This window comes from Oncorhynchus tshawytscha, linkage group LG12, assembly GCF_018296145.1.
Source record: "Oncorhynchus tshawytscha isolate Ot180627B linkage group LG12, Otsh_v2.0, whole genome shotgun sequence".
NCBI classification, from domain to species: domain Eukaryota; kingdom Metazoa; phylum Chordata; class Actinopteri; order Salmoniformes; family Salmonidae; genus Oncorhynchus; species Oncorhynchus tshawytscha.
Genome location: NC_056440.1, coordinates 72,108,258 through 72,133,239, shown reverse-complemented (window position 1 = coordinate 72,133,239; position 24,982 = coordinate 72,108,258). Strand labels below are relative to the sequence as shown.

At 41.9% G+C, this 24,982-nt stretch overlaps 2 protein-coding genes across 12 annotated transcripts in view; both read left to right on the top strand.

Annotated features, from left to right (window-relative positions):
• The window catches only part of LOC112235083 (chromodomain-helicase-DNA-binding protein 9-like), a 112,251-nt gene extending 109,936 nt beyond the window's left edge, over nucleotides 1–2,315 (top strand). For 6 of the 10 annotated variants that reach the window (XM_042331022.1, XM_042331023.1, XM_042331020.1 and 3 more), the window contains exon 39: nucleotides 1,166–2,314. In XM_042331022.1, the coding sequence (XP_042186956.1) occupies nucleotides 1,166–2,173 (1,008 nt within the window). In that variant the 3' untranslated portion in view covers nucleotides 2,174–2,314. Of the gene's footprint in view, nucleotides 1–1,165 lie in introns of all 10 variants that reach the window. The other 4 variants (XM_042331015.1, XM_042331017.1, XM_042331016.1 and 1 more) reach the window with 1 other exon arrangement.
• A 1,105-nt stretch (nucleotides 2,316–3,420) lies between these two features.
• Nucleotides 3,421–23,723, top strand: LOC112249362 (retinoblastoma-like protein 2). Of its 2 annotated transcripts, XM_024419216.2 has the most exons (14): nucleotides 3,421–7,449; nucleotides 18,238–18,364; nucleotides 18,679–18,791; nucleotides 18,863–18,966; nucleotides 19,275–19,412; nucleotides 19,680–19,850; nucleotides 20,055–20,352; nucleotides 20,517–20,671; nucleotides 20,783–20,959; nucleotides 21,140–21,211; nucleotides 21,311–21,389; nucleotides 21,494–21,684; nucleotides 21,935–22,099; nucleotides 22,291–23,723. In XM_024419216.2, the coding sequence occupies exons 2-14, from the start codon at nucleotides 18,315–18,317 to the stop codon at nucleotides 22,543–22,545; spliced, it is 1,968 nt and encodes a 655-aa protein (XP_024274984.2). In that variant the 5' UTR covers nucleotides 3,421–7,449; nucleotides 18,238–18,314; the 3' UTR covers nucleotides 22,546–23,723. The 2 variants fall into 2 exon arrangements, with proteins under 2 accessions (XP_024274984.2, XP_024274985.2); XM_024419217.2 differs by lacking the exon at nucleotides 21,935–22,099.
• Nucleotides 23,724–24,982: the final 1,259 nt, after the last annotated feature.

The window sequence follows — 24,982 nt, the reverse complement described above, 5'->3', positions numbered from 1 at the left end:
ATAAAAGAGGAATAATAGAACTACATGTATCTAGCTTGGCTATTTGTCAGTGCAGTGACTGTGGTATAGTTAAGCAATAAGCCCCGAGGGGCTGTGGTATATGGCTGATATACCACGGCTAATCAAATCAAATCAAATTGTGGGTATAACATCGCCGATGCACTTTCTAATGAACTCGCTCACCAAATCAGCGTATTCGTCAATGTTGTTGTGTGACGCAATGCGGAACATATCCCAATCCACTTGATCGAGGCAGTCTTGAAGCGTGGAATCAGATTGGTCGGACCAGCGTTGAACAGACCTGAGCGCGGGAGCTTCTTGTTTTAGTTTCTGTCCGTAGGCTGGAAGCATCAAAATGGAGTCGTGGTCAGCTTTTCTGAAAGGAGGGCAGGGGAGGGCCTTATATGCGTCGCGGAAGTTAGAATAACAATGATCCAGAGTTTTACCAGCCCTTGTTGTGCAATCGATATGTTGATAGAATTTAGGGAGTCTTGTTTTCAGATAAGCCTTGTTAAAATCCCCAGCTACAATGAATGCAGCCTCAGGATATGTGTGTTCCATATTACTTAGTCAAATAAAATTTGTTCAGGACCACCGATGTGTCTGCTTGGGGGGGAATATATACGGCTGTGATTATAATCGAAGACAAATCCCTTGGTAGATAATGCTGTCGACATTTGATTGTTAGGAATTCTAAGTCAGGTGAACAGGAGGACTTGAGTTCCTGTATGTTGTTATGATCACACCACATCTTGTTAATTATAAGGCATAACCCCCCGCCCCTCTTCTTACCAGAAAGACGCTTGTTTCTGTTGGCGCTATGCTAGAAGAAATCAGCTGGCTGTACCGACTCCGTTAGTGTCTCTCAAGTGAGCCATGTTTCCGTGAAGCAAAGAACGCTTTACCCAGGGCTAAGGGCTGTTCTTATGCACAACGCAATATGGTTTGCCATATACCACAAACCCCTGAGGTGCCTTATTGCTATTATAAACTGGATACCAACGTAATTAGAGCAGTAAAAATACATGTTTTGTCATACCCGTGCTATACCACAGATGTCTGCCAATCAGCATTCAGGGCTGGAACTACCCAGTTTATAACTGTAGTTATCTAATGAAGTTGTTGATTAGAGTGCTAACCCTGTGTTTCTCTGTCTGCCCTTCAGGGCTACCTCCCAGAGAGCATGTTTGACCGGATCCTGACAGGACCCATCGTACCAGAGGAGGTGAGTCGGCGTGGACGGAGGCCCAAGAGCGCCCTGGCCAAGGCTGCAGCTACAGCCAACCAGGGGGCCCCATCCCTGGGCCTCAACCCCCTGCTGGCCAACGGCCTCCTCTCTGGCATGGATCTATCTAGTCTACAGGCCTTCCAGCAGAACCTCCAAAGTCTCCAATCACTGCAGCTCACTGCCGGCCTCATGGGCTTGCCCACTGATGCTAACAACCTGGCCGCCATGTTTCCCATGATGCTCTCTGGCATGGCTGGGCTTCCCAACCTCCTGAGTATGGGGGGTCTGCTGGGGAAGCCCCCACAGGACGCAACGGGGGGAGCTGAGCAGAGGAAGAGGAAGAAGGGAAGCAGAGAAGGAGGAGTAGGAGAGCCCTCGTCTGCCTCCTCCAAAGCCCCCTCCTCCCACTCCCACGGCCCCCCCTCTCTTTACACCTCGGACACCAAAGGTGAAAGGACAGAAGGTAAAAGCAGGGACGGAGATGGCCGCATCCCCAGTGTCCATTCCCCCTCTAGTTCCTCTGCCACCACCTCCACCACCACCCCACTAAGTGCTTCTGCTGCCCAGGCAGCCTCCAGTCACCCTCTATCTCTTAACCCCTTGTTACTCTCCAGTATGCTTTACCCAGGGATGCTTCTCACTCCAGGCCTTAACCTTCCTGTGTCCACCACACAGCCACCACACAGTGACTCAAACAGTGACCTCAAACCCCACAAGCCCACTAAGACCTCTAAGACCGCCCCCTCAAAACCTCTGTCGCCAAGGAGAACACCAGAGTGTCAGGAAGAGGAGGGTCTTGGTGACAAGAGGGAGGAGTCAGGGGAACACAAGGAGGAGAACAGTGGTCCAGAAGGCTCGGGGAAGGCGGAGTCATCTTCTTCATCAGAGTCTGGGAGCTCTTCTTCATCATCTGATGGGTCATCAGACTCTAGCGATGAAGACTGAGCCTAATGAAAATATAAATCTATTTATGGATCTATTAGAAATGTACACACATACAGTACCAGTCAAAAGTTTGGACACACCTACTCATTCAAGGGTTTTTCTTTATTTGGACTATTTTCTGCATTGTAGAATAATAGTGAAGACATCAAAACTATGAAATAACACATATGGAATCATGTCGTAAACAAACAATTGTTCAACATGTTAAAATATATTTTATATTCTTCAAAGTAGCCACACTTTGCCTTGATGACAGCTTTGCACACTCTCGGCATTCTCTCAACCAGCTTCTCCTGGAATGCTTTTCCAATGGTCTTGAAGGAGTTCCCACATATGCTGATCACTTGTTGGCTGCTCTTCCTTCACTCTGCAGTCCAACTCATCCCAAACCATATCAATTGGGTTGAGGTGGGGTGATTGTGGAGGCCAGGTCATCGGCCAGGTCATCTGATGCAGCATTCCGTTACTCTCCTTGGTCAAATAGGCCTTACACAGCCAGGAGGTGTATTTTGGGTCATGGTCCTAATAGGTCTACCAAATGCAAACCAGATGGGATGGCATATCGCTGCAGAATGCTGTGGTAGCCATGCTGGTTAAGTGTGCCTTGAATTCTAAAAAATCACAAACAGTGTCACCATCAATGCACCCCCATACCATCACACCTCCTCCTCCATGCTTCACTGTGGGAACCACACATGTAGAGATTATCCGTTCACCTGCTCTACGTCTCACAAAGACACGGCGGTTAGAACCAAAAATCGTACATTTGGACTCATCAGACCAAAGGACAGATTTCCACCGGTCTAATGTCTATTGCTTGTGTTTCTTGGCCCAAGCAAGTCTCTTCTTATTATTGGTGTCCTTTAGAAGTGTTGTTTTTTTTCAGCAATTCGACCATGAAGGCCTGATTAAGTCTCCTCTGAACAGTTGATGTTGAGATGTGTCTGAATGAAGCATTCATTTGGGCTCTAATCTGAGGTGCAGTTAACTCTAATGAACTTATCCTCTGCAGCTGAGGTAACTCTGTTTCTTCCTTTCCTGTGGTGGTCCTCATGAGAGCCAGCTTCATCATAGCGCTTGATGGTTTTTGCGACTGCACTTAAAGAAACTTTCAGAGTTCTTGAAAATTTCCGGATTGACTGACCTTCATATATTGATTTGTTTAACAATTTTTTTGGTTACTACATGATTCCACATGTGTTATTTCATAGTTTTGATGTCTTCACTAGTATTCTGCAATGTAGAAAATAGTAAAGATAAAGAAAAACCCTGGAATGAATAGGTGTGCCCAAACTTTTGACTGGTACTGTATATATTACACATATATATGGATTTTCCTGCACTTACATTGTGATTTCTTTTCATGTAAATACGGAAAACGAACTAAAATGTTGTGTAATAAAGACTACAAAAGTGAGACAAGAAGAACCATGACCTAGGAGAAACTGAAATGAACTTTCAGTGTTTGTTCAAAAAGGTACAATCTTGTTTTGAGAGACATTTTGCATGTCAAACTTTAGTAGATTTCTGAACTTTGTGAACTTGTATTAGGCCTACACACATTGATGTACAATTGCAACAACATGGGAAAAAGAAATCAAAATGGCATTATTGTAATTATCATGTTGGGATTTAATTTTATTAAAAAAGAGGAAATAAATATGCGCTCTCTGCTGAGCTGTACTGTTAATATATTTTGTAGTGGGAGGAAAATACCTTGAATATTTAGCTTTCCTTTGTAAATACTTTTACAGGTTTTCTTCTTGACACTTACAGTATACTTTGCAGATCATACGTTTGGAAAAGTCAGCAATAACTCGGGCAGCTAATGAATGTGACTGAAGCTGTAGATCCTTCATCAGCCATGCTTCTCACACAAGGGAGACGTGTTCAGTCTCTGTTCCAATGTCCACACTAACACAGTTATTCAAATGAAGAAATGTATTGGACATTCATTCTAAGTAGTATGTTAGTGTGCATTTTGGAATGTAGTCTCCCCTGCCTGTCTCGCACAACCAACACACATGGTTCTTTTGACACTGAGGTGCACTTTAGTTTCCCATATTACACTCGCTAGCACATAACCAGTTGGGTCTACTCCCCAAATGCTGCTCTCGCTGGGACAGAAAGGACACAATTCCACCCCAGTGTTTTTGACTGCATCGTTACCTCAGCGGACTACAGAAGCGATTGAGTTCACTGCAAATACATCCTGTTGTGTGTATTGGCAAGGCTGGCTCACTCGTCCCCGCTGGGTTCTGTGTTCTTCATGGCATACTCTTGAGAGCTTCCACTCGCTTAGTCTCTTCCAGTGCCTTGAGTCTGCGAGACTACCACTCACTGTGTTCTGGCTGTGTGTGTTTGTTTGCGTGGGCATTTCTTTCCATTTTGGCTGAGTCAGTGTGTTCTTCAGGCCATGTACTGATTGTGTCCCATGCATGCAGCATCAATCGGGCCATTGTGTATTGGGGAGGCTAGAGAATTGGGTTCTACAACCAAAAGTGAAGTCACATAAACAGTGACTGCTGGTATAGTCGGCATAGTGTACTCAACACCCCCTGAGTCATCTTTAATACTTTAAAAGCCCATCAGTATCTGTGTTCCACTCGTAGTGCCGCCTTCTGCCATCGAAGGAGCTGAAGAATCTCCAATGAGCTCTGACTGTGGGTGATGTCTGTAGTCTTCCATTCTGAACACAGTGTGTCCCTGTTGTGTTGAATTACCTTGCCATCATAAACAAGTAATGAAGTAGCTACACCGTATGTGTATTGAGGGACCAGAGGGGTTTGTATTGTCTCTGATATAACTAGATTACTGAGTCATCAAAATTATTTTCATAATTGACTGTTTAAAAGCATAGTTTATACAATGATTGCAGTGATTCTGAATAGTATTGGGTTGGCTATGGTAGGTTAAGTTTAGGCTTGAGTAAGACTGAATATCCAGACCTTCCTTTAGAACTGAGCTGCTTTGCTGACTGATCTCTCTGATTCATGGGAATTGGAGGCTTTTAAGTGTTAATTTCTAGCCTGGAATCCAAACTGATATGCTGTTTCATCACTAAACACATTGTTCAGTCTGATTTCACCAGGCTAGTTCATTTCTCCATATGTCTTACTGATCAATCCACTGATGACTGGATCGGCAGACAGACTGATAGATGTAGAAGTGTCCTTACGCTCGCTGTACCTCTGTGTATTTCACACCCTCACTTTCTCACTCAACTTCCAGTCAGTATCTGATGTGATTTAACAGATAGATGTTTTATGTTCCTTATTTTCTACGGCTCAATGGTGGTGTATTTTTTCATTACCATATGACATGGCTCATCTGTGCTCATCCTCGTGGTAACCAAGGGAGACACAGACTGGAATTCAGTATACCCTAAGTACCTGTTGTAAGTATGTTTAGTGGAACAGTGCTTTCCGGATTGATACAGCACCGTGTAGGAGAACTGTCAGTACACGTTGGACTGCTAGGCAGGCACACATTTGGAAATGATCTTGAAGATGAATGAGACGTTTTATTTTACATGGTGACAATGAAACGTCACAACAGGTTACATCTGTGGTAGAGACATTCATTTAGTCTCTTTCAGCCTTCATTTAGCTGTTCACTGAGCCTATATTGAACCCATTCATCAACGTATACAAGCCCACCAGACAGACAGCCCTGCCCTGTTGTCTAAACCAAGACTGATGAAGAACCTCCACTCACTGAAATAACATTTACTTTAAAGATGTTTTGTTTTCCCCATTCACCTATGATGTCCTTTACCATGGTTTCTGTGTGTAAACTCAGAGACAGCCAGGTTGTTACTCTTCCTGAAAGTCAACTAAATAGATTTAACATGGTCAGTTTGCCACTTTAGTTTGGGCTGGTTCCGACCACTAGGTCTCACAAGCCTAGTGAATTCAATAGAACAACCTTCAACTGTCATTTTGTTCCACTTCATACCTAATCTATCCCTAAATCTACCAGTGCCCTTAGGCAGAATCCCAGCCTTTGCTGCTTCCAGGTATAATATTCACCCAAATATGATTGTTTTAGCAGGCTTTATTTTCAGACCCAACAGGCAGACAACAGGCATGGATTCATTCCTACTAGTGTGACAAGAAGCCTGCTTAATTTTCTGAAAGACAGACCCATAGCTCTGTTTAAGTTGAAATGTTAGTACTGAGGGGAGAGCTGGATTTGACTAAATATGGAACAATATATTTGCTTTTATTATGTATTTTGATGAGATTTTTCTGGTAGTTTGTTATAGGTCTCCCTATGTCACATACATCTACAGTGCTGAAATGACTGATTAGATCAGTCATAGACTCGCCTCACTGGCACAATGAAATGACCAATATGCAACATACAGAGACTAATAAAGCACACACTACTACACGTTAATTAGAATTTTCATTTTCGGTAAAGTAGTTGCTGAAATTGACAAATAGATTCTTGGCATTGTATTTTTTGTTTCAAGCTTGATAATATCCTAAAGTCATCAAGTCTGTTCTTGTTTTTGTTTGGTTGTTTTTTGGACAGTTGCAATATTTGCAAGTTGTGGTCTGTGTAGTGGAATAATATGTTGTGTAGTGGGGAGGACAAGCATCTTAAAAAGTCATGTGTAATTTATTGGATTACTTTCTATGAAGTTATATAGAGGAAATTGAAGTTTAATTATTTTTATTAAACATATTCTGACTATCCCTGAAGCCTGTCCTTCTGTATTCTTTCACATTGACCCAGTTACAGGCACTTCAAGGTATCCAGAATTACAATGTTGTTTATTGTTCACTGGTGATATAAATATAGGATGATAATGTCTTAGTTAATAGTGTGGCTAAAAAGTCATTTTCAAAACTGATATAGTATATATTGTTGTAAAGCATTACTGATTAATATACTGCTATTCTTCTGCTTCCTTTATGCCCTATTATGTTCCTACTCCACCCCAGGGGGCGCTTGTTGCTCTGTGAGTCTCAGCCCTCAGGCCTCTAATCATAGCAACCCATTGCAGATGACAAGTTGGGGCTTGTCTGTTGTGAGCTGTGAGCCAATGGGCTGAGCCAGAGCTTCAGCTTCCTCTCTGTCTCAGTGCACTGCAGCCTGCTGCTGCCTGCCTGTAGACTTATAGTAGTGCTCGCTGCTCTGTGCTGCTCTGATGCTCACCCACACACCCACAGCTGTTCAGCCTGGCTAGTCCCACAGAGAGAGAAGCAGAGAGGCAGTGTGTCTCCAAGCCTCTACAAAACAGAATCAGATCCTTCTCACGAGCCTCTGTAAGTAGCTTGTTGCATCACTGCAGCTCTTTTGTCTCTCTTTGTCTCTGTAACACTACAGGAAATAACATGTCACAGGATGTTGTTTGTTCTGGGTTGATGTGTGTCTAACTGATGTTATTATGGATGATGATCATGTATGATTTGTGCCTGGTAGGGGTTGTTAGATTGCCCAGATAAAATGCAACATTGTTCTGTTCTATTTCTCTGAAATGGATGCAAAGCACTTTAGTTGTATGCTATCTGAAATCTTTCAAATACTTTTAGCGTTTGCTTTAGAAGAAACCTGTAATGCCATATGAGCAGTGTTTGCACTTATACGACTATTCTATTGGTTCAATTGCGCAAAGCAAGCTCAATCAAGCCCAGCTAAAGTGTTTGAAAGATTTCAAATAGTATTTGAACCCAGGCCTGTTGGCCAGTGTCTGGGGTTGGAACAGTGCGGTTGCTCGTAGGGAATGAATGGAAGGTATTATTAGATTCAATGACAGTGGTGTACTGTGTGACAGCGGTGTACTGTGTGACAGCAGTGTACTGTGTGACAGTGCCCAGGAACACAGTGTAAAGGTTTGACTCTGACAGAACACAGGAATTGATGTGGTTCAACATTGGCCTGTCCAGCCTCAGCCTGGCTCTGGCTGTAATTTACAGGTGTAGAGTTATGAGTCACGTCAGAATATCGAGAACTTCACCTGGTATAACCTTACATCTTAGATTGTAGCCCTCTATTTCTCTCTCTGTGTTGGTCTTTCTCTCTCTACCTCTCTGTTGCTCTCCCTCGCTCCCTCTCTGTCTCTCTCTCTGTGTTGGTCTTTGTCTTTCTCTCTACCTCTCTGTTGCTCTCCCTCGCTCCCTCTCTGTCTCTCTCTGTGTTGGTCTTTGTCTTTCTCTCTACCTCTCTGTTGCTCTCCCTCGCTCCCTCTCTGTCTCTCTCTCTGTGTTGGTCTTTGTCTTTCTCTCTACCTCTCTGTTGCTCTCCCTCGCTCCCTCTCTGTCTCTCTCTCTGTGTTGGTCTTTGTCTTTCTCTCTACCTCTCTGTTGCTCTCCCTCGCTCCCTCTCTGTCTCTCTCTCTGTGTTGGTCTTTGTCTTTCTCTCTACCTCTCTGTTGCTCTCCCTCGCTCCCTCTCTTGTCTCTCTCTCTGTGTTGGTCTTTCTCTCTCTACCTCTCTGTTGCTCTCCCTCGCTCCCTCTCTGTCTCTCTCTCTGTGTTGGTCTCTACCCAAAGTGATACTCCTTAGTGTGGACATAGTAAAACTGATTATCACCTGCAACCCATAACGACAGTCATTGCTAGCATCATCCTCAAATACCTTCCCAATAACCACACCCAGCTTATCTCATTGACTTATAACTTGAATGATTCCTCAGATATAGTACACAACATGTTCGGAATTAGCATCCACCTCCCCACTCACTGACACATATGGTTTATATACAAAACCAGTTTAACTTCTTCATTTTCACACACTCATAGAGACACATCCTCTACCCCAGGCAGCGTCTGTGCACCACACACTCACACAGTCTGTGATAGTAACTTGGCATTGTAGAGAAATGGAGAACACGTGCAAATGATTATCGCTGTGGAGAGGAGTCTGAGTTACCATTGAATCAGCACAATCTCTATTTTACTCCCTCAATTTCAAATAAATTCAAAGGTGATTATTGGCATGGGGAAATATGTTTACATTGCCTAAGCAAGTGAAATAGATAAACAAAATGGAAAGGGAAATAAACAATCAGAAATGAATAATAAACATTACGCCCACAAAAGTTTTAAAAGAATATAGACATTTCAAATGTTATATTGCTGGCTATGTACAGTGCTATGTAACAATGCAAATAGTTGAGGTATGAAAGGTAATATAAATAAGCAGATAAATATAGGTTGTATTTACAATGGTGTTTGTGCTCCAGGTCACAAATCTTGCTGTTGTGGTGGCATACTGTTGTATTTCACCTAATGGATATGGGAGATTTGATTGGTTTTCAAAATCTTTGTGGGGCTGTAATCTGAGGGAAATATAGTGCCTTCAGAAAATATTCACACCCCTTGACCTTTCCGCATTTTGTTGCGTGACAGCCTGAATTTGTATTTGGAATAAATTGAGATTTTGTGTCACTGGCCAACGCACATAATGTCAAAGTGGAATTATGTTTTTAGAAATGTTTGCTAATTAATTAAAAATTAAAAGCTGAAATGTCTTGAGTCAGTAAGTGTTCAACCCCTTTGTTATGGCTAGCCTAAATAAGTTCAGGATTAAAAATGTGCTTAACAAGTCACATAATAAGTTACGTAGACTCTGTGTGCAATAATAGTGTTTAACATGAACGACTACCTTTTGAATGACTACCTCAGCTCTGTAACCGACACATACTGTACAATTATCTGGAAGGTCCCTCAGTCAAGCAGTGAATTTCAAACACAGATTGAACCACAAAGACCAGGGAGGTTTTCCAATGCAAAGGGCACCTATTGGTAAATGGGTCAAATAAAAAAAAGCAGAAATTAAATATCTCTTTGAGCATGGTTATTAATTACACTTTGTATCAATACACCCAGTCACGACAAAGATACAGGCATCCCTCCTAGCTCAGTTGCAGGAGAGGAAGGACACCGCTCAGGGATTTAACCATGAGGCCAATGGCGACTTTAAAACCGTTCGAGTTTAATGGCTGTGATAGGAGAAAACTGAGGACGGATCAACAACATTGTAGTTACTCTATAATACTAACCTAAAGGACAGAGTCAAAAGAAGGAAGCCTGTACAGAAAAAAAAATATTCCAAAACATACATACAGTTTGCAGCAAGGAACTAAAGCAAAACTGCAAAACGTGGCAAAGAAATTAACTTTATGTCCTGAATATTATGTTTGGGGCAAATCCAGCACAACACATCACTGAGTACCACCTTCATATTTTCAAGCATGCTGGTGGGTGCATCATGTTATGGGTATGCTTGTCATCGGCAAGGACTAGGGAGTTTTGTAGAGTAAAAAGGAATGGAATAAAGTTAAGCACAGGCAAAATCCTAGAGGAAAACCTGGTTCAGTCTACTTTCCACCAGACACTGTGAGACAAATTCACCTCTCAGCAGGAAAATAACCTAAAACACAAGGCCAAATATACACTGGAGTTGCTTACCAAGACAACATTAAATGTGGCCTAGTTACAATTTTGAAGATCTATGGCAAGACTTGAAGATGGCGGTCTAGCCATGATCAACCAACTTGACAGAGCTTGAATAATTTTTTTAATAATAATGTGCAAATATTGTACAATCCACATGTGGAAAACTGTTAGATTTCCCAGAAAGACTCACAGCTCGTAATCGCTGCCAAAGGTGATTCTAACATGTATTGACTCAGGTGTGTGAATACTTATGTAATTGAGATATTTCTGTATTTAATTTTCAATAAATTAGCAAACGTTTCTAAAAACATGTTTTCATTATGGGGTATTGTGTGTAAATCAATTTAATCCATGAATTCAGGTTGCAACACATCAAACATTTCCGGTTGTAACACATCATGTGGAATAAGTCAAGGGGTATGAATACTTTCTGAATGCTCTGTATGTATCTCCAATATGGTCATACATTTGGCAGGAGGTTAGGAAGTGCAGCTTGGTTTCCACCTCATTTTGTGGGCAGTGTGCTGTCGTGTCTTTGGCTATGCCCGGATTAAGTGATATGACATGCTATTCTATAAAATAATTCTCCGTAATTAATATTACCTGATTGAGCTAATCATGTAAATGTAATTAACTAGAGAGTCGGGGCATCACAAAATAATATTTATAGAGCTGTTATCTTCCGAATAAACTCTTAAAGACCTAGTAATATTTTACATCAATAGCAGTCAATATTAATCGTCATCTTAATTCAGTTTCATCTGAAAGTTGTAAATTCTTGGTTATCTGCACGAACCCTGGCTAACAAGTTGAATCAGCAATACGAAATTGGGTTGAATTATTTATTTACTATATACCTAACTTGATGACAAATTACGTCATAAAGGAGAACGTCCCTAGCGGGCGGAACAGATATGACAGCCTGTTACACAAAAGAAAAGGGCTGGGTTTGAGTGAAAGAGCGGGAAGACTGAGGAACAAAGGGCGAAGCTGTGCTATCGTAAGTACAGTATCTTATGCATTCTAAATGACCGCCCATTTGGAAAAGGAAAATGCAATAAATATTTACTCTGAGCTGCGCTTCGGTAGGTTGGTGGTAGATGGAAGGCCGTGTTGCCCAACCGAGTCCTTTGTCCTTTGAAGAATGTCAATTGGATACGTTGTAGTAACGTTGTTGTGTGATAGACGGGATACTCTGTCTGTTCCTTCCTAACCCTTGTTTGCAGCGGCTGTTGCTAACTCAACGGCTAGGAGGTATCACTTCTGTAGTGAATAATAGTTCAAAGTTCATACCATTCGAAACCAAAGCTCACGCTGATGTTGGCTTCGTTCTGTAGTTATTATCTGAACCATTCTGGCATCGGACCGTCGTCCTCGGAACAGGAGGTTATATTGTCGTCAAGGCTTTATATAGGAAGGGAGAGGAGGGCGTGTTTGAAAAGTTTTATAGCCCATGTCCCTTCACAGGGGCGGGCCACTGATTGAGCAGAGCCCTACCTTATGAAAACCCAAATCTCACATTTTAAAAGCTAAAATCACATTTCATCCCATCACGAATAATTTCATATTCAAACATTTAAATTGAACAACAATTCCATGTGAATCCAATAACTCTGTGTAGACTTTCCACTGTAGAGTTTATGTCATCTTATCATTGATGAATGTCTCAGATGACAACCGAACTGGCATCATATTCATTAAGTACCACCGCATATGTTCAATTGGTCGGATTACCAGAATATAGTTCATTTCCCCCCACCTTCTGATGTTCCCAGAATCTCTATGTTAACCAAGGGTTTTGCAAATGTAACATCAGTAGGGTAGAGAGAGGAAAAAGGGGGGAAGAGGTATTTATGACTGTCATAAACCTACCTCCAGGCCAACGTCATGACAGTGCACATAGCCTGTCTTTTCTTGAGAGCCAGGTCTGCCGATGGTGACCTCTCGATAGCAAAGCCATGCTCACTGAGTCTGTACATAGTCAAAGCTTTTCTTAATGTTGGGTCAGTCACAATGGTCAGGTATTCTGCTACTGTTTGCTCAGTTTTTTGTTGATTCTTTCCAATGTGTCAAGTAATTATCTTTTTGTTTTCTCATGATTTGGTTGGGTCTAATTGTGTTGCTGTCCTGTTGTGAACAGTCCTAGTACCAGCTGGCTGATCGGACTCTTCTCCAGGTTCATCTCTCTGTAGGTGAGGGCATTGTAATGGAAGGTTTGAGAATCGCTTCCTTTTAGGTGGTTGTGGAAGGTAATTGCTCTTTTCTGGATTTTGATAATTAGCAGGAATCGTCCCAATTCTGCTCTGAATGTATTATTTGCCTTTTTACATTGTACATATTTTTTCATAATTCTGCATGGAGTCTCAATTTGGGGTTAGTGAATTATTTGTTTGTGAGAGGACCCAAGACCTCACAACCATAGAGGGCTTCTGTGGTGCTGGTGTGTAGGCCAAGGTAGGTATATTGTTTTGTGTGATCTAGGACAACAGTGTCTAGGTGGAATTTGTATTTGTAGTGCTGGAAACTGGACCTTTTTTGGAACACCATTATTTTTGCCTTACTGAGATTAACTGTCAGGGCCCAAGTCTGACTGAATCTGCAGAAGATCTAGGTGCTGCTTAATTATTATAATTATTTTACCTTTCGGTTACTAGTCCAACGCAATAACCACTAGGCTACCTGCCGACTGAGCCCTCACCAATTTGTTGCTATAAATGTTGAAGAGGGTGGGGCAAAAACAAATTGTTGCCAATTTTAGCTGCACACAGTTAAAGTCAGAAGTTTACATACACCTTAACCTTAGTTTCTCACAATTCCTGACATTTAATCCTAGTAAATATTCCCTGTCTTAGGTCAGTTAGGATCACCACTTTATTTTAGGAATATAAAATGTCATAATAATAATAAGTTGGGTGAATTTTGGCCTATTCCTCCTTGAAAGAGCTGGTGTAACTGAGTCAGGATTGTAGGCCTCCTTGCTCGCACACGCTTTTTCTGTTCTGCCCACAAATTTTCTATAGGATTGAGGTCAGGGCTTTGTGATGGCCACTCCAATAACTTGACTTTGTTGTCCTTAAGCCATTTTGCCACAACTTTGGAAGTATGCTTGGGGTCATTGTTCATTTGGAAGACCCATTTGCGACCAAGCTTCTACTTCCTGACTGATGACTTGAGATGTTGCGTCAATATAGCCACATAATTTTTCTTTCTCATGATGCCATCTATTTTGTGAAGTACACCAGTCCCTCCTGCAGCAAAGCACCCCCAGAACATGATACTGCCACCCCAGTGCTACACGGTTGGGATGGTGTTCTTTAGCTTGCAAGCATCCCCCTTTTTTCTCCAAACATAACTATGGTCATTATGGCCAAAAAGTTATATTTTTGTTTCATCAGACCAGAGGACATTTCTCCAAATATATCACTAGCCACTTTAAACAATGCTACCTTATATAATGTTACTTACCCTACATTATTCATCTCATATGCATACGTATATACTGTACTCTATATCATCGACTGCATCCTTATGTAATACATGTATCACTAGCCACTTTAACTATGCCACTTTGTTTACATACTCATCTCATATGTATATACTGTACACGATACCATCTACTGTATCTTGCCTATGCTGCTCTGTACCATCACTCATTCATATATCCTTATGTACATATTCTTTATCCCCTTACATTGTGTATAAGACAGTAGTTTTGGAATTGTTACTTAGATTACTTGTTGGTTATTACTGCATTGTCGGAACTAGAAGCACAAGCATTTTGCTACACTCGCATTAACATCTGCTAACCATGTGTATGTGACAAATAAAATAAAATTTGATTTGATTTTCAAAAAGTACGATCTATGTCCCCATGTGCAGTTGCAAACCGTAGTCTGGCTTGTTTATGGTGGTTTTGGAGCAGTGGCTTCTTCCTTGCTGTGTAGCCTTTAAGGTTATCTTGATATAGGACTCGTTTAACTGTAGATAGAGATACTTTTGTACCCGTTTCTTGTTTCCAGCATCTTCACAAGGTCCTTTGCTGTTGTTCTGGGATTGATTTGCACTTTTCGCACCAAAGTACGTTCATCTCTAGGAATGCCTTCCTTCCTTCCTGAGCATCTCCTTCCTGAGTGGAATGACATCTGCGTGGTCCCATGGTGTTTATACTTGCGTACCGTTGTTTGTATAGATGAACGTGGTACCTTCAGGCATTTGGAAATTGCTCCCAAGAATGAACCAGAATTGTGGAGGTCTACAATTAGTTTTCTGAGGTCTTGGCTGATTTCTTTTGAATTTCCCATGATGTCAAGCAAAGAGGCACTGAGTTTGAAGATATGCCTTGAAATACATCCACATGTACACCTCCAATTGACTCAAATGATGTCAATTAGCCTATCAGAAGCTTCTAAAGCCATTACATCCTTTTCTGGAATTTTCCAAGCTGTTTAAAGGCACAGTCAACTTAGCGTATGTAAACTTCTGACCCACTGGAGTTGTGATACAGTGAATTATAAGTGAAATAATCTGTCTGTAAACAACTGTTGGAAAAATTACTTACGTCATGCACAAAGTAGATGTGCTAACCGACTTGCCAAAACTATAGTTTGTTAACAAGACATTTGTGGAGTGGTTGAAAAACAAGTTTTAATGACTCCAACTTAAGTGTTTGTAAACCTCCTACTTCAACTGTACTTGTACACATTGTTTGTGTACATGGATTTTATGTTTTTCCCCCAACACTGCTTTAGATCAATTTGTATAGCAGACCCTCATGCCAAATTGAGTCAAAAGCAATCAACAAAGCATGAGAAGACTTTGCTTTTGGTTTGTTTGTTTGTTTGTCCAAATGGGTGTGCAGGGTGAATACGTGGTCTGTCGTACGGTAATTTGGTAAAAAGCTAATTTGACATTTGCTCAGGACTGTTTTCACTGAGGAAATGTAGTTCTTGGTTTCAAATTTGTCTCCACTTCTGTGGATTTGGGTGATTAGTCATTGGTTCCAAATATTAGGGAAAACGCCAGAGCTGAGGAGGATGTTAAAGAGATTAAGCATAGACAATTGGAATTTGTGGTCTGTATATTTTATTATTTCATTTAGGATACCATCAACACCACAAGCCTTTTTAGGTTGAGAGGTTTGTATTTTGTTCATTCGGTGTAATTGGAGAATCCAGTGGGTTCTGGTTCTCTTTAATAGCTCCCTCTAAGATTTTTTAATGATCATGTACAGTGCCTTCGGAAAGTATTCTGACCCAATGACTTTTTACACCCCCCATTAATCTACACACAATACCACATAATGACAAAGCAAAAACTGTTTTTTTTATAAATGTTTGCTAATTTATAAAAAATGATACAAATTAAATATAAAATGTACCTGTATTTGGGAGGTTCTTTTTCTCCGCAGATCCTCTCATGCTCTATTAGGTTGGATGGGGAGCGTCGCTGTACAGCTGTTTTCAGGTCTCTCCAGAGATGTTCGATCGGGTTCAAGTACGGGCTCTGGCTGGGCCACTCAAGGACATTCAGAGACTTTCCCCGAAGCCACTTCTGCGTTGTCTTGGCTGTGTGCTTAGGCTCAGCTCTAGGGAGAGTCTTGGTGGTTACAAACTTTTTCCATTTAAGAATGATGGTGGCCACGGTGTTCTTGGGGACCTTCAATGCTGCAGAAATGTTTTGGTACCCTTCCCCAGATCTGTGCCTCGACACAATCCTGTTTCGGAGCTCTACGGGCAATTCCTTTGGCCTCATGGCTTGGTTTTTGCTCTGACATGCACTGTCAACTGTGGGACCTTATATAGACAGGTGTGTGCCTTTCCAAATCATGTCCAATCAATTGAATTTCCCACAGGTGGACTCCAATCAAGTTATAGAAACATCTCAAGGATGATCAATGGAAACGGGATGCACCTGAGTTCAATTTCAAGTCTCATTGCAAAGGGTCTGAATACTTATTTAAATAAGGTATTTCTGTTTTTTTTTATTTTATAAATTTGCCAACATTTCTAAAAACCTGTTTTTGCCTTGTCCTTATGGGGTATTGTGTGTAGATTGCTGAGGATAATACCTTTTTTTTAAAATCCATTTTAGATGAAGTTTGTAACGAAATGTGGAAAAAGTCAAGGGTTCTGAATACTTTCCGAAGGCACTGTATTTGTTTTTGCTGTTTGTTATAGTGCCAGAAAAGATGGGAGAAATCATTTATCCATGCATGTCCATTTTGGATAGATTGCTCTTCATGTTGTTGTTTGTTTAGTGTTTAGGCTTTCTACTGCTAAGTTTACAACTTCACTTTTGCAGTGAAATGTTGTGTCCAGGAAATTGTCTAAAAGGGATTTAATTTGTTGTTGGCTAATTGTTTTCTGGTAGGTTTCTACACTACTTTCCTTTTATCTATATCATTTCTTAATAGTATGCAGTTTACTTGGCTTTGATGCCTCATTATTTAGTTTTGTTCTGTTCAAGTAGGCTGTGATTTTGCTGTGATCTGATAGCGGTGAACGCTCTGAGAGACTCTGGGTTGAGGTCGGTGATAAAGTAGTTTACAGTACTACTGCCAAGACATGAGCTGTAGGTGTACCTATCATAGGAGTCCCCTTGAAGCCTACCATTGACTATGTACAGACCCAGCGTGCGACAGAACTGCAGGAATTGTGGGACCCGTTTTTGTTGGTTGTTTTGTCGTAGTTGTTGGGCATATTGGGAGGGAATGCTGCCACCTTCAGGTAGGTTTTTGTCCCCTGGGTTCTGAGTGTGTCAGGTTTTGACCAGTTCTGGTATTTAGGCTTCCACAGACTAGGACATGTCCCTTGGTCTGGAAATGATTGAGCTCCCCCTTTAGGATGGACAAGCTGTCTTTATTAAAGTATGGGGGATTCTAGTGCGGGGATATACAGTACCTTACATTCCAAAACGGTTCTTCGGCTATTCCCGTAGGAGAACCCTTTTTTGTTCCACATAGAACCCTTTTGGGTTCTATGTAGAACCCTCTCTGGAAAGGGTCCTACATGGAATCCAAAATGTTTCTACCTTGAACCAAAAAGGTTCTACCTGGACCAAAAAGAGTTCTCCTATGGGGACAGCCGAAGAACCCTTTAAGGTTCTATAGCACATTTTTTTCTAAGAGTGTATGTAGCACATAGGACAACATTTTTATCTGTTGAGGTTATTTCTTTACTTATTTCTAACCAGATGTAAAATGTTCCTGTTTTGATTTATTTAGTAGTGGTGAAGTCTGGGTTCCTGCTCTATAGTCCAAAGGCAGATGACTTCAGACCTTGTATATTCCAGGATGGGATATGGTCTCTCGCTCTCTCTCTGAATCCTTCCACATTAGAACTGTAGAACTGCTTGACAAACAGAGAAACAGATTCATAAATCGGAATATTCCTCTTCAACAGGAAATATTTGTATTTTGGCAGTTCATCATCGTTGTCATCTCATAACTAGCTCCCTCCCCACACACACATTAACTAGGGCCCAATTATCCCTGAGATGACTTAATATCATTACTGTGTGGTTTGTGTTGTAAATTTAAACCATTGTTTCACATGTTTCTCATGCAAGGAAGTATAATGATGATCCTATTTATACGGTCTCATGTACCGCTCTAAAGGGTTTTCAAACCTCTGCCTGGTGTATGTATTATGTACAGCTGTCCACTGCTACTCCACTGACTGACACGGAGCTGTACTCTACCAGCGGAGGTGCTGTGAGCGGCTGGAGGTCGTCATGGCAACCCAGAGACATGTACCCAGTGACAGTCTGGCTAGAACATTCAGGTCAGCTCTGGTGGGCATGTGTCTGTGTGGGCCTCATACGTAACTGTAGTAGACTGTAATGTGCCGCAGGGGAAATGTATTTGGGCCTGTAGCCTATGATAGAGTACACTGGGATCTATGGTCAGTGTTGAGTTTGTAGAAGAGTAAGAAAACACATGTTGTTTTACTATGTTACACATTCTTCCCATTAAGGAGTTGGTTCTGATTTGGAGGAAGCTTATCCTAGATATATACCTATTGGTGGGCAATATCTATCAGTAGTCTATGGGGGTGGGAAAGTGCCTGTATGGTTCTTTAAGGTGTATTTTGTTTAGGTCCTGTGCCAGAAACCCTAGTGAGGTCATCTCCACTAGACTGAGAGACATGCGCCACACCTTCATCCAGCACTACCAGGAACCATGGGAAGAGAACCACAGCCTAGACAGAGGTGTGTGTTTGTGTCTGTGTGTATGCATGTGTTGATATATTGACATTTCAGTAACTTCCTGTTGTTTGTAGAGAGAGGAGTGAAGTTCTCCAGCCAGACAGAGGCTTTGTACTACAGGGTTCTAGAGGCTGTCATCAATCAGGAGAGGAAGAGGCTGGGATACAAAGACCTTTCAGTGAGTCCTCTGCCCTCTGTTGTGTACGAATGGAACCGCACTGTTTAGTGTCATTAAGCATTCACTTTATAATTCCCTCTGGGGGCACTGTTGTATTTTATTTATGTATTTTTTGTTTAACCTTTATTTAACTTAAGCAAGTCAGTTAAGAACAAATTCTTATTTACAATGACAGCCTACCAAAAGGCAAAAGGCCTCCTGCTGGGACAGAGGCCTGGGATTAAAATAAATAAATACAATATAAATATAGACAAAATGTTATACAGACATGTATAGTATAGAGGTTGTCATTGATGATTTCTTGGCAGGACATTCTGGAGCATGATCTGTTCCAGCGCTCTCTAGTGGCCTGTTGTCTGGAGATGGTAATCTTCTCCCATCAGCCACCAGGCAGCTTCCCCCTGGTCATTGACATCTTTAGCCTGGCGCCATACGACTTCTACAAGGTAACATCTACACAAAACACCTGCAGTACATGTCATACTGTAATGTAACATCGTAGGTTTTGTGTAAAGGAGGAGGTTTCACGTGATAAGTAACCTTACCTGAAAACTGAAGCATTGTGTTAGCTCCTCAAGCTAATGCCTAGGCTTGGGCTCAGAGGGCTTACACAGTCTTGGGGCATACAGACGTCCTGTTCAAACACGTCTACTGTAATCTTAGTGATCTATTTAGGTGCTGTTCAACCCTCTACTGTGTGTGGTGTGTGCCAGGTGATAGAGCTGGTGCTGCGGGCTGAGGAGGGCTTGTTGCCGGGTGTGGTCAGGCATCTGACCCATATAGAGGAGCAGGTCCTGGAGAGTCTGGCCTGGAGGAGAGACTCACCACTCTGGGACCAGATCAGAGCTGCTAAGGGTCAGGGACAGCTGCCTGCATACCATCAGGTCAGTGGGCAAAGGTTTAAATTCACCTATTTGTGGACTGGGCAAAATATACAGTGCACCCTCTCAAAATATATAGAGCAACACCGCTGGCGCACTCAAAACAAGTTTGTCTAATATGGCAGCATGGCAGCTGTCGTTTCATTCAATAGAGGAAACAAAATGATCCCAAACTTAAGGTAACAGATGGTTCTATGTGTGTTCAAGGTGATGCTCCCCCAATACTCAGAGGACACAGACAAGATGACCAAGATCCCTCCCACCCCTTCACACTTGACCCCAAGCCTTGTGAATGGGATCCATGGAAATGACCTGAACTCCCCGATTACCCACCATGAACACTACAGCTCACCCTCTGCTGGCTCAAAGACGGCTGCTTGCCCTGCCACCCCAGTCAGCCCATCCCAGTCCTCCTCTGTCATTGTTACTGGACAGACTGTAGTCACCATGGCATCAGCCACTGTCACCACCAACAATGACCAGTCAGTCACCATACCGGTTCGAGGTAAAGACTATCCCTCAGATGAAACCCAATATGGCCATAGAAATGACAACCCTAATAGAATACTGACATAATGTAATACATCTTATAATAAACATGTTATATACCTTGTTTACATATCACAACAACCAGTGCTATTTGTTCAATTAAACCTCTTCCACACCCAGGCATTGCCAACGACTGGGGAGCCATCACATTTACCCTCAGTGTTGTAGGTCAGCCCATTCCTCCACAGCAAGTCTCCAGCACCTCTACCCAGCAGCCCCAGAACCCTCTACCCTCTACCCAGAGTAAGGGCTCCATCTCACTGTTCCTCCGCAAGGTAGACTTTACTCAGATTCCTACATACCTGAGCTGGCCTGAATGCTATGAGCCTAGATATTTAGTGACAAGATCCACAAGACAAAGGCCATACTCCTTCCCTCTGTCTCAGGTCTACCACCTGGTGAGCATGCGTCTGAGGGACATCTGTGTTAAACTGGACATCTGTGAGGCGCTGCGGCTGAAGATCTGGACCTGCGTTGAACACTCCTTGGTCCACTGCACTGACCTCATTCTAGACCGACACCTGGACCAAATACTCATGTGTGCCATCTATGTCATGGCCAAGGTAGCACTATTTGCTTTGCCTCTAGACGTTTTGCTATACTTCCTTAATGCAGATGGTTTTATGACTTGGGTGATCGACAGCAAGGCATTCAGCCTTCTATACCTCTTCAGCTGTGTATTGATGATTATAATGTAATATATTACCTCATTTCCATGTTTATGCTGTGTGTTGCTCATGCAGGTAACCAAAGTGGACATGCCCTTCAAGCTCATCATGCAGTGCTACAAGACTCAGCCTCAAGCAAGCAACTGTGTAAGGAGATCAATGTTTTGCTTGCTTTTGTGTGTGTGAGTTAAATCCAGCTTGTTTGTTATTGTGTAGTTGATGAAGTCCGTATTGTCCTTCTGTCAGGTATTCAGAAGTGTTCTGATCTCAGGGAGAAACACCAAGACCTCACAAAACTCTCCTGGAGGATCCAACAGAGAAAACAGTTAGACAAATAGAAAAATATATACATTCACATGGATATATTTGCATCATAATGTGCATGAATTAACAAATAATTTTTGATGTTGATGCTGCTCTGTTTTCCAGTTGATGTAGACCCCAGCAGTAGCTTGCTTACCTACCAGAGCCCTCCCACCCATCCTACAGGACGCAGAGCTCCCTGTAGACAGGACCAGGAGGAGAGAGGACACCTCATCTATTTCTACAACACCGTCTATGTCAAACAGATGAAGGACTTTGCCTTGCGCTACACCTCCAGCTCTCTGACCATAGCCGGGGTGAGGGGCCATTTTCATATGCTACCTAATGGAGTCAGTAGTCGTCATACACAATACATAGGAAACACTTTACCAGGGGTCTCAGATATGTCCAAACTGGTGTATAACATCATGGGTACAGGTCATCTGATCCTGTAATATAAGTAAGAGAAGTCCTAGAACAGATGCAGTGCATTGTTCCTAGGCCCAGCGCTATCATCACTGTCCAACAGAGATTCTGACCGCATTCGGATTATTTTTCCATGCACAGGTTGAAACCCCTCCCCTTTCGCCATACCCCTGCCAGCGTATTGGATCCTTGCGCAGACTCCGCCCCTCCAACCACCATTCCCTCTACATCTCCCCCCACAAGCCCAGCACACACCCCTCCCCCCGCACTGGGGTCCTCTACATCTTCAGCAGAAGCCCCTCAAAGGTCAGAGGTTGGACATACCTCTCAAACCCTGCTAACGGTTCCCTAACTGACCCTCTTTTATACTTCCTGTCTGAAGCCTAACTAACATTACACTTATTTTAACTTCAGTAACTGTGAAAAGCAAAAGGCCTGGTCATCGTAAATATACAGTACATACAGTCATGTGTGTTGCTAATCGTTGTATCCCACAGAGTCTGAGAGAGATCAGCGACATGATGAAGACATTTCAGTCACGCACCAGGAAGTGCTGTGCAGCCCAGCTGCAGGAGGACGGTGAGGAGGAGGGTGGGCCGCTTGCGAAGAGACCCTGTCAGGATAGACCGTCAAACTTGCAGAGAAAGCTCAGGGACTTCGACCAGGCACTGATGAGGGCCCAGAACAAACAACAAGCCCAGACCGGGGCCAAGGCACAGCACCAAGCAACAGCACACAATGGGACGCATTGATGACATCTCACTTTTTTTGACTTAGCGTCTTGCTTCATACTTCTTGCAGGTCTACACTCATTGGAAGAATATGGACAACAGGCACTGATGATGGGAGAATGGATGCTGTGGAACTACAATGTTAGAAAGAATTGGCATCATTAGCACTCAGCGAAGTTCTCTTAGCAAGCAATGTTCATGATTAGAAAAGCTGTTATAATAATAATGAGGGTAATGTAATAATCTGAGTGTAACTAGGGCTCTGTATCAAATATATCATATACAGCATATATTCATCCAAAGGAAGCAGTAAAGGATTTGTGTAGGTACTGAGCACTGTGTACAGTTTGTGTTTGGTGAGAGGGAGGAGACAAGAAATGTCTCTCTGGAACATACAGTATGTTATTAGTTTCAATTTTCAAGTTTAATTTGTCACCTCACAAGTACAGTGAAATGCTTAAAGTGCAAGCCCTACCCAACAGTGCAGTATTCAAAATAAAAAAAGCATAACTAATTTAAAACAAATTAAACACAGATATGACATATAGGTGAGCCTTTTAAAATGATTATACATGTATCTATTAGGACCAGATGTTAGATAATCATTTTTAATTATTATACAGCGTAATGTATCTGTTAGGACCAGATGTTAGATAATCATTTTTAATTATTATACAGCGTAATGTATCTGTTAGGACCAGATGTTAGACAATCATTTTTAATTATTATACAGCGTAATGTATCTGTTCGGACCAGATGTTAGACAATCATTTTTAATTATTATACAGCGTAATGTATCTGTTAGGACCAGATGTTAGATAATCATTTTTAATTATTATACAGCGTAATGTATCTGTTCGGACCAGATGTTAGACAATCATTTTTAATTATTATACAGCGTAATGTATCTGTTAGGACCAGATGTTAGACAATCATTTTTAATTATTATACAGCGTAATGTATCTGTTAGGACCAGATGTTAGACAATCATTTTTAATTATTATACAGCGTAATGTATCTGTTCGGACCAGATGTTAGACAATCATTTTTAATTATTATACAGCGTAATGTATCTGTTAGGACCAGATGTTAGATAATATTCTGTTTAATTGGCACGTTTTTTGAATTTGTACTGATCTGTGGTACAAATAATTTACTTCTTTGTATTGTGATGTTGGATAAACACAACTCTGTTTTTACATTTGTCTTGTTGCTTTTTGTGCTATGTTGCTCTGTCTGTAGGCTTTGTCTTGCTTGTCCTATGTTGCTCTGTCTGTAGGCTTTGTCTTGCTTGTCCTATGTTGCTCTGCGTGTGCCCACTGCTCACTGATTGTCTGTATTGTAATTGTTTTTAATAACCTGCCCAGGGACTGCGGTTGAAAATTAGCTGGCTGGCTAAAACCGTCACTTTTACTGAAACGTAGATGAATGTGTACTGCCCCTGTAAAAATAAAATAAACTCAAACATCTCCTTACCCTACCGTCAACATTACCACAACATAGTAAGAGCCACTGTGGAAAATAAATATAGCTCCATGTTGGATATTTTTGCACTCAGAGACAACAAGGTCATGAACAGCATGTGACATACCAGTCTTGGTATATTAGTCTCATGTTGATATAGTAAAATGGTTATTTTGTTAATTTTCTTAATGGCATATTTTGAAAAACATCCGAACAAATGGCCATTCACTTTCATAGTGGGGAAAATTGGTTTCCATGACGGCCTAGTGATTGAGTAACAATACCCATACTGTTTATCAGTAACTATGTCCTGACACGCTATGGGAAGTTCATTCTTAACCGATGTTGCTTGGCAAGCAAATCACAATAATCCTCTGAGAACCAATCAGCAAAGGCCTGTCAACTAAACCCCTGAGAGGCCAGTATAGAAAATAGAATCCCTAGAATGGGGAAGGCCCTCAGACCCATTAACTTGAATCGGAATGTCCGTTCTAGGGATTATATTTCTATGGTTACACAGGAAACCAGGGGGACCTGCTTCCACAACAGTCCTGGAGGGTTTAAGGTAAAGGTCAGCTTGGTAATAACTTCAGATGCTTTTCAGACTTCATCAACAACCAACAACATCAACAGGACGTCTGTTTTAATCAGTCACCCACTGGACTGAACCATGGGGTGCAACACCAGCAGGGATGCTGTCGTGGTAGACCCTTCTAAAAAGCCAGAGACCAGACCAGCGTCGGCCAGCTCGACCAGTAAGGCCACCGCTGAGGAGACTAAAGAAACTACAGAGAAAGACAAAGATGAAACAGAAGGCATATCAAGCTGCGACTGACCTCCATCTTCTTAACCCAAACTCCTCAAAGTAAGATATCTGTAATTCTGCCAGTTACACTTTTATGCTATCTCATCACCCAAATATGGGCAAATACAATTATCTGTATTATGTTTTGGGTCACTTTCTTTATTCTATTAAATGGAAGTTAGCTATTCT

Bases quoted from the DNA above. Each gene is read 5' to 3' on its own strand.
- LOC112249362 (XM_024419216.2), top strand. From the start codon at position 18,315: ATGGCAACCCAGAGACATGTACCCAGTGACAGTCTGGCTAGAACATTC. The intron at 19,851-20,054 runs GTCAGTGGGCAA...TGTGTGTTCAAG, and splicing joins AGCTGCCTGCATACCATCAG to GTGATGCTCCCCCAATACTC. The intron at 21,212-21,310 runs GTAAGGAGATCA...TCCTTCTGTCAG, and splicing joins AGCCTCAAGCAAGCAACTGT to GTATTCAGAAGTGTTCTGAT.